Raw genomic sequence first — 12,815 nt, 5'->3', positions numbered from 1 at the left:
ATTCGCTTCGTTATTATTTTAAGTTGAATTAGTCTATCAATTTAACCTAAACAATCTATTGAAAACTAAGATTCTCCGCAAATAAACCCAATTTACAAGTAAAATCAAAACACGTCACTGTCGGTAATTCCCAGAAGAATAATAGCCCCATTTTAATAGTACAAACGTTACTCCAGCTATGATTCTCAAATTCCAAATGAATATATTAGCAATCGAAGGATAAAATCGTCAGTTAATGACTAGGAAACAGATATTGCGCCTTTTAATAAAAGTAGATTGTTTACTTATGCAACGTATTTCAACTACATCACATTAATCACGCAATGATAATTAGTTTGATGGAAAACCTTAGGCTTTGTACGACATTATAAATTACATCGAGAATCCCTTGAATTCTCTTTAACTTTATGGAAAACAGTTTATTCAATACATCCCGCAACTTCTCTCATACTGGGAAGAAAAAATATAACATGTTCAGACCTTAAGGGCAGTTTAATTTAAAATGTTTCACCCAGACGGAGATAATCCAATATGTGTTTTATAGTTACATCGTTAGGGTAAGATAACCAAAAGTGGACACACACTAATCAGTTTCTAGAGCTCAATTTCCCAGATTTTGTAGATTATTTTAATAGTGCTTAAAAACTCTTTATCAAATTATCCATTTAACATACCAACTCAACCTACATACGTCTACGAATGGGTGGTTTAAATTGTATCTAATCATTCTCAGCATTACTTTATCAAATCTCTAGTAATTGATTATACACACATACAATTTATCATAATTTCAAATAATTCACAGAATCCATATAAAACTTAAGAAATCTTAGGTACTCACACAGAGCTTTCAGGATCATCCACACAGGATTGGTCAGATGTTCACATAGAACATCAGAAAAAAGGTTTGCCCACACAGAGTCAACCCTACCCCGCTCACACAGAACGGTCCGACAACTATTACCTAGTGATCCCATAACAAAATACTCACACAGAGTAACCCAGGGCATACCTGGCTAGCACATTTTAAATAATTGGAATTCACCACACCTGAGGGTCACTTAGACTAATCACACAGACGCACAGAATGAGGTCCTTCTTCCAATAGGGCTTCACCAAGTGCCGTGTTTCACCTAGAACACACAGTCCCCCTGGCCCCTCACCCCGACAGACGACCTCACCAAATCCCCACTGTGATCAATTCAGTGTCAGGAGGGCTCTTGGTCACTGGCAACCGGACAGTGCAGAGTATCTTGAGTCCACAAAACCCCCAGATTACTCTCCTCTGACTCGGCCCTGCTTACGCCGCCAAGGTGCCTTCCTTACCAAGGAATTCACGCTCAGAGTATACGTAACAGGCATAATTAAAAAACTCGACTTCAAATCTGTGTGTGGTTCGCTCACCTTTTTCTTTAAAAAAAACTCAGTTCGAGATGTGGTATCCACTCGGCTCGCTTTCTCTTAGATCAAAGGTTGGTCCATCTGCTTCGTTCCCAAAGTGTGGTTTCCCCTGAGATCCCAAGTTTAGGGGATCCCTCGTGCACGATTTATTTACCTAGATCGTAGAAACGGTCACCGAGTGAAGATTCACATCCCCTCCTCGTCGCCAAATGTCATGGAAATTTCCTCTATTTACCAAATCATGGGAGCAAACCACAACACAAGTCAGAGTTAGTTATCAAAGTCCATCTTTAATTATACGAGCTCTATCACAACCCTGTGACTCTCAGATCAATTCAGTGTCTATCCATGAATTCTCTGAGAGCCCCCTCTACATTGCAACTGAGATCCTTTAATAGCAAAGAACACACATAGTCAGACAGCATAGACATAATAAATTGTTCAGCTTTGTCTCCTTACTCAAACCCCAGAACCATAAACCAATCCTCCATATCAACAGGCATATATCAAATTGTAATTTAGATACAACCAATTCTAAATACAACCATTCCTGGATAAGCTCACGGGGAGCATAGAATGATTCCAGACACTGCCATCCTCCTGTCCCCGATGGGAAAAGTAGGGAGTGACTGGCACACAGACACAGTGGAGCAAAAGATATGTTTACACATGATGACACCTTGACCTCTCCCCTCTCTGCTGCCCATGCAACTTAGTCTTGACATAGAACAGATAACTGCCAAAGGCCACCACTATAGTACAACAAAATACATTCTTATGAGAAATAACTCATAAGCATATCATGAAAATAAAACATCTTATCTATGTTACCCACCAATTCTGATTATTCCCCAACAGGGAGTAGACATGAAAGAAAGTGTTGCAATCACTGCCTTTTAGGTGGTTGTATCATACCGTCTCCTTCCTGAGCGGTATGATGGCTGCGTGGTCCCATGGTGTTTATATTTGTGTACTATTGTTTGTACAGATGAACTTGGTACCTTCAGGCATTTGAAAATTGCTCCCAAGAATGAACCAGACTTGTGGAGGTCTACATTTTCTTCTGAGGTCTTGGATGAATTCTTTTGATTTTTCCACGTCAAGCAAAGAGGCATTGAGTTTGAAGGCCTTGAAATACATCCACAGGTACACCTCCAATTGACTCAAATGATGTCAATTAGGCTATCAGAAGCTTCTAAAGCCATAATATCATGTTCTGGAATTTTCCAAGCTGTTTCAAGGCACAGTCAACTTAGTGTATGTAAACTTCTGACCCACTGGAATTGTGATATAGTTAATTGTAAGTGAAATAATCTGTCTGTAAACAATTGTTGGAAAAATGACTTGTGTCATGTACAAAGTAGTGTCCTAACCGACTTGCCAAAACTATAGTTTGTTAACAAAAAATTTGTGGAGTGGTTGAAAAACGAGTTTTGATGAGTCCATCCTAATTGTATGTAAACTTCCGACTTCAACTGTAAGTCTAGTTTTTTTGTGTTTTTTAGGGCAATGGTGTCTAGATGGAATTGTATTTGTGGTCCTGGCATCTGGACCATTTTTGGAACACCGTTATTTTTGTCTTTCTGAGATCTACAGTCAGGGCCCGGGTCTGACAGTGTCTGTGCAGAAGATCTAGTTGTTTCTGTAGGCCCTCCTTGGTTGGTGACAGAAGCACCAGATCATCAGCAAACAGCAGACATTTGACTTCGGATTCTAGCAGGGGGAGGCCGGGTGCTGCAGACTTTTCTAGTGCCCGCGCCAATTCGTTGATATATATGTTGAAGAGGGTGGGGCTTAAGCTGCATCCCTGTCTAACCCCACGACCCTGTGTGAAGAAATGTGTGTTTTTTTTGCCAATTTTAACCGCACACTTGTTGTTTGTGTACATGGATTTTATAATGTCGTATGTTTTACCCCCAACACCACTTTCCATCAGTTTGTATAGCAGACCCTCATGCCAGATTGAGTCGAAGGCTTTTTTGAAATCAACAAAGCATGAGAAGACTTTGCCTTTGTTTTGGTTTGTTTGGTTGTCAATTAGGGTGTGCAGGGTGAATACATGGTCTGTTGTACGGTAATTTGGTAAAAAGCCAATTTGACATTTGCTCAGTACATTGTTTTCATTGAGGAAATGTACGAGTCTGCTGTTAATAATAATGCAGAGGATTTTCCCAAGGTTACTGTTGACACATATTCCACGGTAGTTATTGGGGTCAAATTTGTCTCCACTTTTGTGGATTGGGGTGATCAGTCCTTGGTTCCAAATATTGGGGAAGATGCCAGAGCTAAGTATGATGTTAAAGAGTTTTAGTATAGCCAGTTGGAATTTGTTGTCTGTATATTTGATCATTTCATTGAGGATACCATCAACACCACAGGCCTTTTTGGGTTGGAGGGTTTTTATTTTGTCCTGTAACTCATTCAATGTAATTGGAGAATCCAGTGGGTTCTGGTAGTCTTTAATAGTTGATTCTAAGATCTGTATTTGATCATGTATATGTTTTTGCTCTTTATTCTTTGTTATAGAGCCAAAAAGATTGGAGAAGTGGTTTACCCATACATCTCCATTTTGGATAGATAATTCTTCGTGTTGTTTGTTTAGTGTTTTCCAATTTTCCCAGAAGTGGTTAGAGTCTATGGATTCTTCAATTGCATTGAGCTGATTTCTGACATGCTGTTCCTTCTTTTTCCGTAGTGTATTTCTGTATTGTTTTAGTGATTCACCATAGTGAAGGCGTAGACTCAGGTTTTCCGGGTCTCTATGTTTTTGGTTGGACAGGTTTCTCAATTTCTTTCTTAGATTTTTGCATTCTTCATCAAACCATTTGTCATTATTGTTAATTTTCTTCGGTTTTCTATTTGAGATTTTTAGATTTGATAGGGAAGCTGAGAGGTCAAATATACTGTTAAGATTTTCTACTGCCAAGTTTACACCTTCACTATTACAGTGGAACGTTTTACCCAGGAAATTGTCTAAAAGGGATTGAATTTGTTGTTGCCTAATTGTTTTTTGGTAGGTTTCCAAACTGCATTCCTTCCATCTATAGCATTTCTTAATGTTACTCAGTTCCTTTGGCTTTGATGCCTCATGATTGAGAATTGCTCTGTGTAAGTAGACTGTGATTTTGCTGTGGTCTGATAGGGGTGTCAGTGGGCTGACTGTGAACGCTCTGAGAGACTCTGGGTTGAGGTCAGTGATGAAGTAGTCTACAGTACTACTGCCAAGAGATGAGCTATAGGTGTACCTACCATAGGAGTCCCCTCGAAGCCTACCGTTGACTATGTACATACCCAGCGTGCGACAGAGCTGCAAGAGTTGTGACCCGTTTTTGTTGGTTATGTTGTCATAGTTGTGCCTAGGGCACATAGTTGTGCCCTCTCTCTCTCTCTGCCCTCTCTCTCTCTCTGCCCTCTCTCTCTCTCTGCCCTCTCTCTCTCGCTGCCCTCTCTCTCTCGCTGCCCTCTCTCTCTCGCTGCCCTCTCTCTCTCGCTGCCCTCTCTCTCTCGCTGCCCTCTCGCTCTCGCTGCCCTCTCGCTCTCGCTGCCCTCTCTCTCTCGCTGCCCTCTCGCTCTCGCTGCCCTCTCGCTCTCGCTGCCCTCTCGCTCTCGCTGCCCTCTCGCTCTCGCTGCCCTCTCGCTCTCGCTGCCCTCTGCCTCGCTGCCCTCTCGCTCTCTTTCTCTCGCTCCTCTGCCCTCTCTCTCTCTCGCTCGCTCTCTGCGCTCTCTCTCTCGCTCTCTCTGCGCTCTCTCTCTCGCTCCTCTGCCCTCTCTCGCTCTCTCTGCTCTCTCTGCCCTCTCTCTCTCTCTCTCTGCCCTCTCTCGCTCTCTGCCCTCTCTCTCTCTCTCTCTCTCTCGCTCCTCTGCCCTCGCTCTCTCTGCCCTCTCTCTCGCTCTCTCTGCCCTCTCTCGCTCTCTCTGCCCTCTCTCTTTCTCTCTCTCTCTCTCGCTCTCTGCCCTCTCTCTCTGCCCTCTCTCTCGCTCTCACCCTCACTCTGCCCTACCTTTCTGCTCTTTCTGCTCTCTCTCTTTCTGCCCTCGCTCTCTCTGCCTCTCACCTACCACCTCAAGTCTCTTCTCTTTCTCATTTCCTTAGTCACACCTCTCACCTGTTTATTCCCTCACTTCTTTTCACCCTTCTAGCCACGGTGATCCCTCCCCCACCTCATCTCCCTCTTGTCCTCACTCTCCCCTCTTTCCTTCTCTCTCCCCTCTTTCCTTCTCTCTCTGTCCCCTCTCTCCATACCCCCTGGACCACCTCTCACCCCTCTACTTCCCCTTTGGTCCCTCTCCATAGAGCTATCCCCATGTCAGCGGCCGAAACTGATTGCAATGACGTCAGGTTGAATACTGGTTGTATAAGGGCGATTTATCAATGTATTTTTCCCTTCTCTATTTCCCCTCTTTCGCTCTCCTCTATTTCCCCTCTTTCTCTCTTTCTCTCCTTCTCTATTTCCCCTCTTTCTCTCTTTCTCTCCTTCTCTATTTCCCCTCTTTCTCTCTTTCTCTCCTTCTCTATTTCCCCTCTTTCTCTCTTTCTCTCCTTCTCTATTTCCCCCCTCTCTTTCTCTCCTTCTCTATTTCCCCCCCTCTCTTTCTCTCCTTCTCTATTTCCCCCTCTTTCTCTCCTTCTCTATTTCCCCCTCTTTCTCTCCTTCTCTATTTCCCCCTCTTTCTCTCCTTCTCTATTTCCCCCTCGTTCTCTCGTTCTCTATTTCCCCTCTCGTTCTCTCTTTCTTCTCTATTTCCCCTCTCGTTCTCTCTTTCTCCTCTATTTCCCCTCTCGTTCTCTCTTTCTCCTCTATTTCCCCTCTCGTTCTCCACGTATTCTAGGTCAGAACCGTCCAGAGTAGTGATGCTAGTCGGGCGGGCGGGTGTGGGCAGCGAACGGTTGAAAAGCATGCATTTGGTTTTGCTAGCATTTTAAGAGCAGTTGGAGGCCACAGAAGGAGTGTTGTATAGCATTTAACCTCGTTTGGAAGTTAGTTAACACAGTGGTACCCCCATAGAGACTGCCAGAGGTCCGGACAACAGCACTCCGATTTTACACACTGAACTCTGTCCGCGAAGTAGTTGGTGAACCAGGCGAGGCAGTCATTTGAGAAACCAAGGCTATTGAGTCTGCCAATAAGAATACGGTGATTGACAGAATCGAAAGCCTTGGCCAGGTCGATGAAGACTGCTGCACAGTACTGTCTTTTATCGATGGCGGTTATGATATCATTTAGTACCTTGAGCGTGGCTGAGGTGCCCCCATGACCAGCTCGGAAACCGGATTGCACAGTGGAGAAGGTACGTTGGGATTTGAAATGGTCAGTGATCTGTTTACTATCTTGGCTTTCAAAGACTTTAGAAAGGCAGGGCAGGATGGAAATAGGTCTGCTTTCCAATCTTTAGGGATCTCGGATGAAACGAGAGGTTGAACAGACTGGAAATAGGGATTGCAACAATGGCGGTGGATAATTTTAGAAATAGAGGGTCCAGATTGTCTAGCCCAACTGATTTGTACGGGTCCAGGTTTTGCAGCTCTTTCAGAACATCTGCTGTCAGGATTTGGGTGAAGGAGAAGCTGGGGAGGCTCGGGCAAGTAGCTGCGAGGGGTGCGGAGCTGTTGGCGGGGTTGAGGTGGCCAGGAGGAAAGCATGGCAAGCCGTAGATAAATGCTTATTGAAATGTTTGATTATCATGCATTTATCGGTGGTGACCGTGTCGCCTAGCCTCAGTGCAGTGGGCAGCTGGGAAGAGGTGCTCTTGTTCTCCATGGACTTTACAGTGTCCCAAAACCTTTTGAAAAAGCTAGCCTTTGCTTTACTGACTGACTGTGTGTTGGTTCCTGACTTCCCTGAACAGTTGCATATCGCGGGGACTATTCGATGCTATTGCAGTCCGCCACATTATGTTTTTGTGCTGGTGAAGGGCAGTCAGGTCTGGAGTGAAGCAAGGGCTATATCTGTTCTTAGTTGAAAGGGGCATTCTTATTGGTGAGGAAATTACTTTTAAAGAACGACCAGGCATCCTCGACTGACGGGATGAGGTCAATATCCTTCCAGGATACCCGGGCCAGGTTGATTAGAAAGGCCTGCCCGCAGAAGTGTTTTAAGGAGCGTTTGACAGTGATGAGGGGTGGTCGTTTGACCGCAGACCCATAGAGGATGCAGGCAATGAGGCAGTGATCGCTGAGGTCCTGATTGAAAACAGCGGCGGTGTAGTTGGAGGGCAAGTTGGTCAGGATAATATCTATGAGGGTGCCCATGTTTTCGCATTTAGAGTTGTACCTGGTGGTTTCCTTGATAATTTGTGTGAGATTGGGGGCATCTAGCTTAGATTGTAGGACTGCTGGGGTGTTAAGCATATCCCAGTTTTGGTCACCTAACAGAACAGAATGAACTCTGAAGATAGATTAGGGGCAATCAATTCAAATATGGTGTCCAGGGCACAGCTGGAAGCTGAGGGGGGTCTATAACAGGCGTTAGCAGTGAGAGACTTATTTCTGGAGTGATTAATTAAAAAAATTAGAAGCTCGAACTGTTTGGGCATAGACCTGGAAAGTATGACAGAACATTTCGAGCTATCTCTGCTGTAGATTGCAACTCCTCCCCCTTTGGCAGTTCTATCTTGACAGAAAATGTTGTAGTTGGGTATGGAAATCTCCGAATTTTTGGTGGCCTTCCTAAGCCAGGATTCAGACACGGCAAGGACATCAGGGTTGGCGGAGTGTGCTAAATCAGTGGGTAAAACAAATTTAGGGAGGAGGCTTCTGATGTTAACATGCATGAAACCAAGGCTTTTTCGATTACAGAAGGCAGGATGGCAGGAAGCTTGGCCTCAGTGATGTACTGGGCCGTACGCACTACCCTCTGTAGTCCCTTGCGGTCAGAGGCCGAGCAGTTGCCATACCAGGCAGTAATGCAACCAGTCAGGATGCTCTCGAAGGTGCAGCTGTAGAACCTTTTGAGGATCTGAGGACCCATGCCAAATCTTTTCAGTCTCCTGAGGGGGAATAGGTTTTGTCGTGCCCTCTTCACGACTGTCTTGGTGTGCTTGGACCATGTTAGTTTGTTGGTAATGTGGACACCAAGGAACTTGAAGCTCTCGACCTGCTCCACCACAGCCCCGTCGATTGGAATGGGGACGTGCTCAATCCTCTTTTCTGTATTCCACAATCCTCTCCTTTGTCTTGATCACATTGAGGGAGAGGTTGTTGTCCTGGTACCACACGGCCAGGTCTCTAACCTCCTCCCTATAGACTGTCTCGTCGTCAGTGATCAGGCAACTGTTGTGTCATCGGCAAACTTAATGATGGTGTTGGATTCGTGCCTGGCCGTGCAGTCATTAATGAACAGGGAGTACAGGAGGGGACTGAGCACGCACACCTGAGGGGCCCCTGTGTTGAGGATCAGCATGGCAGCTGTGTTGTTACCTACCCTTACCACCTGGGGGTGGCCGTCAGGAAGTCCAGGATCCAGTTGCAGAGGGAGGTGTTTAGTTTAGTCTTAGCTTCTTGATGAGCTTTGAGGGCACTATGGTGTTGAATGCTGAGCTGTAGTCAATGAATAACATTCTCACATAGGTGTTCCTTTTGTCCAGGTGGGAAAGGGCACAGTGGAGGCAATAGAGATTGCATCATCTCTGGATATTTTAGGGCGGTATGCAAATTGGAGTGGGTCTAGGCTTTCTGGGATAATGGTGTTGTGAGCCATGACCAGCCTTTCAAAGCACTTTATGGCTACAGACATGAGTGCTACGCGTAGGTAGTGATTTAGGCAGGTTACCTTAGTGTTCTTGGGCACAGGGACTATGGTGGTCTGCTTAAAACATGTTATTAGAGGCTCGGATTGGGAGAGGTTGAAAATATCAGTGAAGACACTTGCCAGTTGGTCAGCTCATGCTCTGAGTACGACTCCTGGTAACCCCTGCGGCCTTGTGAATGTTGACCTGTTTAATGGTCTTACTCACATCGGCTGTGGAGAGCATGATCACACAGTCTTCCGGAACAGCTGGTGCTCTCATGCATGTTTCAGTGTTATTAAAGCAGGAAGCACCAGTGACTCAATCAATGAAAAAGTGGTCAATTGAAGCAGATGCTAAGCTCACATCGGCTGAGCATCCTTCCAGTGCAGTAGCGGCTGATCATAACATCATTCTGGTGCAGTAGCAGCTGATCATAACATCCTTCTGGTGCAGTAGCAGCTGATCATAACATCCTTCTGGTGCAGTAGCAGCTGATCATAACATCCTTCTAATGCAGTAGCAGCTGATAACAACCTTCTGGTGCAGTAGCAGCTGATCATAACATCCTTCTAATGCAGTAGCAGCTGATAACATCCTTCTGGTGCAGTAGCAGCTGATCATAACATCTTAATGCAGTAGCAGCTGATCATAACATCCTTCTGGTGCAGTAGCAGCTGATCATAACATCCTTCTAGTGCAGTAGCAGCTGATCATAACATAGTGCAGTAGCAGCTTCATAAATGCAGTAGCAGCTGATCATAACATCCTTCTAGTGCAGTAGCAGCTGATCATAACATCCTTCTGGTGCAGTAGCAGCTGATCATAACATCCTTCTGGTGCAGTAGCAGCTGATCATAACATCCTTCTAATGCAGTAGCAGCTGATCATAACATCCTTCTGGTGCAGTAGCAGCTGACCATAGCATCCTTCTGGTGCAGTAGCAGCTGATCATAACATCCTTCTGGTGCAGTAGCAGCTGATCATAACATCCTTCTAATGCAGTAGCAGCTGATCATAACATCCTTCTGGTGCAGTAGCTGATCATAACATCCTTCTGGTGAGTCATATCATCTTAATGCAGTAGCAGCTGATCATAACATCCTTCTGGTGCAGTAGCAGCTGATCATAACATCCTTCTAGTGCAGTAGCAGCTGATCATAACATCCTTCTGGTGCAGTAGCAGCTGATCATAACATCCTTCTGGTGCAGTAGCAGCTGATCATAACATCCTTCTGGTGCAGTAGCAGCTGATCATAACATCCTTCTAATGCAGTAGCAGCTGATCATAACATCCTTCTGGTGCAGTAGCAGCTGATCATAACATCCCAATGTAGTAGCAGCTGGTCATAACATCCTTCTGGTGCAGTAGCAGCTGATCATAACATCCTTCTGGTGCAGTAGCAGCTGGTCATAACATCCTTCTGGTGCAGTAGCAGCTGATCATAACATCATTCTGGTGCAGTAGCAGCTGATCATAACATCATTCTAATGTAGTAGCAGCTGATCATAACATCCTTCTGGTGTAGTAGCAGCTGATAACATCCTTCTGGTGCAGTAGCAGCTGATCATAACATCTTAATGCAGTAGCAGCTGATCATAACATCCTTCTGGTGCAGTAGCAGCTGATCATAACATCCTTCTAATGCAGTAGCAGCTGATCTTAACATCCTTCTAGTGCAGTAGCAGCTGATCATAACATCCTTCTGGTGCAGTAGCAGCTGATCATAACATCCTTCTAATGCAGTAGCAGCTGATCATAACATAATTCTGGTGCAGTAGCAGCTGATCATAACATTCTTCTGGTGCAGTAGCGGCTGATCATACCATCTTAATACAGTAGCAGCTGATCATAACATCCTTCACTATGATGTTCTTTTCTACCAGACACCAACCACTGTTATTTATTGGGCCTTTACAATACTATGTCCTTAACGTATTCTTTCTGCAGGTGTGCAAATAATTACATTAATCTCTCTCCCCTCCTATTTTCTCTTTCCACCCTCCCCCTCGCTCTCTCTCGCTCTTTCTCTCTCTCTCGTGCACTCTCTCTCTCTCGCGCGTGCGCTTTCTCCCCCCTACAGTGGACCAGATCTATCACCTGGCCTCTCCTGCCTCTCCTCCCAACTACATGTACAATCCCATCAAGACCCTGAAGACTAACACTATAGGAACCCTCAACATGCTGGGTGAGTCAAGAATTACACTGACTGGGTGCAGTGCAGTCTCTATTTTAGTCTAGTTTGGATCTATCAGTAAGGACTTTTCTTTGCATAGTTTTTGTTTTGTGGTTTTGTAATTTCTACAGATTTGAATGGTAGTCCTGATTATATCTCCAAAACGATGGTGACAACCATCTTCACGGAAACTCCCTTGTCACTGTTTGACAGGCAGATATGATTGGCTGATGATTATAATGAATGGACTGGTGACAAGGCAGGTTTCTCTGACAGTCAGTCGTCAGGGGGTACGGAACATGAGGGAGGAAAGTTAACAAATAACATGGAAGACTGGTCCCTCTAATTACTTCTCTCTCTCTCTCTCTTTCTCCCCCCCCTGGCCCCCTCCTCCCCAGAGTGCAGCTGATCCTCCTCCTCCTCTGTCTAGTGTGTGATAGTGGTTTTATTAAGCTCACATCCCTCCATCACATAGCAGAGTAAAGGCATGAGATCAGCTCAAGGCCACCAGTTAGCTTACAGTCCACATACCTTCCACAGTGAAGACTGAGCAGGCTTGTAGATCTCTTACTCTCTCTGCCATGACACACATATAGACGCGCACACTGCCTGAGAAGAGCATGATCAGCTGTAGTGTGTGTGTTACCGCCATATATTGACCCATCGCTCTTCACCTAATATGCTTCAAGAACAAGATGATGTGTTTCGGATCTCTTAGTGCTTGTATGGAACAAAACCCTGCAGACCCTGCAGTACCATTGCTGACAGACCGGACGCACGCACACACATCTTTATGGTCCACACTGGTAATAAAGAGACTGCAAGAGCCATCTCTTCGTGAGAGTGTGTAGTAATTTCACATGCGATTGCCACGTTGAGAGTGAAGAGGCATTGGCTCTGGGTCTTATTGCTCTTGTCTTGTATGTTTCCAGGGTTGGCAAAGCGTGTTGGAGCTCGTCTGCTGCTGGCGTCTACGTCTGAGGTGTACGGAGGTAACACACACACACCGTTTAACCAGCATGGACATTTTATTACGACATCCTCTTTCTCTCCCTGACTGACAGCTGGTGTTCTGTGTACAGACAACTGGTGTTCTGTGTACAGACAACTGGTGAGACAGTGTCTGCTGTTGTTGTGGCTAATTGAGGTTCAGCCACAGGTCAGCGGGATGTCTCTGGGGGAGGGAGGATAATGCGTCTGGGCTGGGCTGCTGTCCACTCCTGGCCGGATCAAGGTCCTCAGGGTCTCCAAGCTACCAGCTATCTCCATAAACACCCTGAATTCATACGCATGTACGCACCAATGAGCATACAGTACACGCACACACAAAGACAATGATCGCTTTAGTCAATCTTCCGATGCACTCTCTTTCTCACTCTATTTCCTTCTCCCTCTGTCTACCACCCGAAGTCGACTACGCGAGTGGCTGACATGAGCCCATTGCGGACCCCTTTATTAATGATTTATGTGAAGCTAGAGGTGATAGGCTACCCCAGCGAGACAGACCTTTAT

The 12,815-nt window shown here is 45.3% G+C and overlaps 1 protein-coding gene across 2 annotated transcripts in view; it reads left to right on the top strand.

Moving 5' to 3' along the window:
* The window catches only part of uxs1 (UDP-glucuronate decarboxylase 1), a 113,130-nt gene that overhangs the window by 37,387 nt on the left and 62,928 nt on the right, over positions 1-12,815 (top strand). For both annotated transcript variants that reach the window (XR_006083133.1, XM_042319889.1), the window contains exons 7-8: positions 11,211-11,315; positions 12,236-12,295. Coding sequence is in view for 1 of the 2 variants with exons in the window: in XM_042319889.1 (XP_042175823.1) it covers positions 11,211-11,315; positions 12,236-12,295 (165 nt within the window). In the remaining variant the exon portion in view is untranslated. The remainder of the gene's footprint in view (positions 1-11,210; positions 11,316-12,235; positions 12,296-12,815) is intronic.

Source organism: Oncorhynchus tshawytscha, linkage group LG03 (assembly GCF_018296145.1).
Source record: "Oncorhynchus tshawytscha isolate Ot180627B linkage group LG03, Otsh_v2.0, whole genome shotgun sequence".
Taxonomy (NCBI): Eukaryota; Metazoa; Chordata; class Actinopteri; order Salmoniformes; family Salmonidae; genus Oncorhynchus; species Oncorhynchus tshawytscha.
This window is presented reverse-complemented; position numbering and strand designations above follow the sequence as displayed.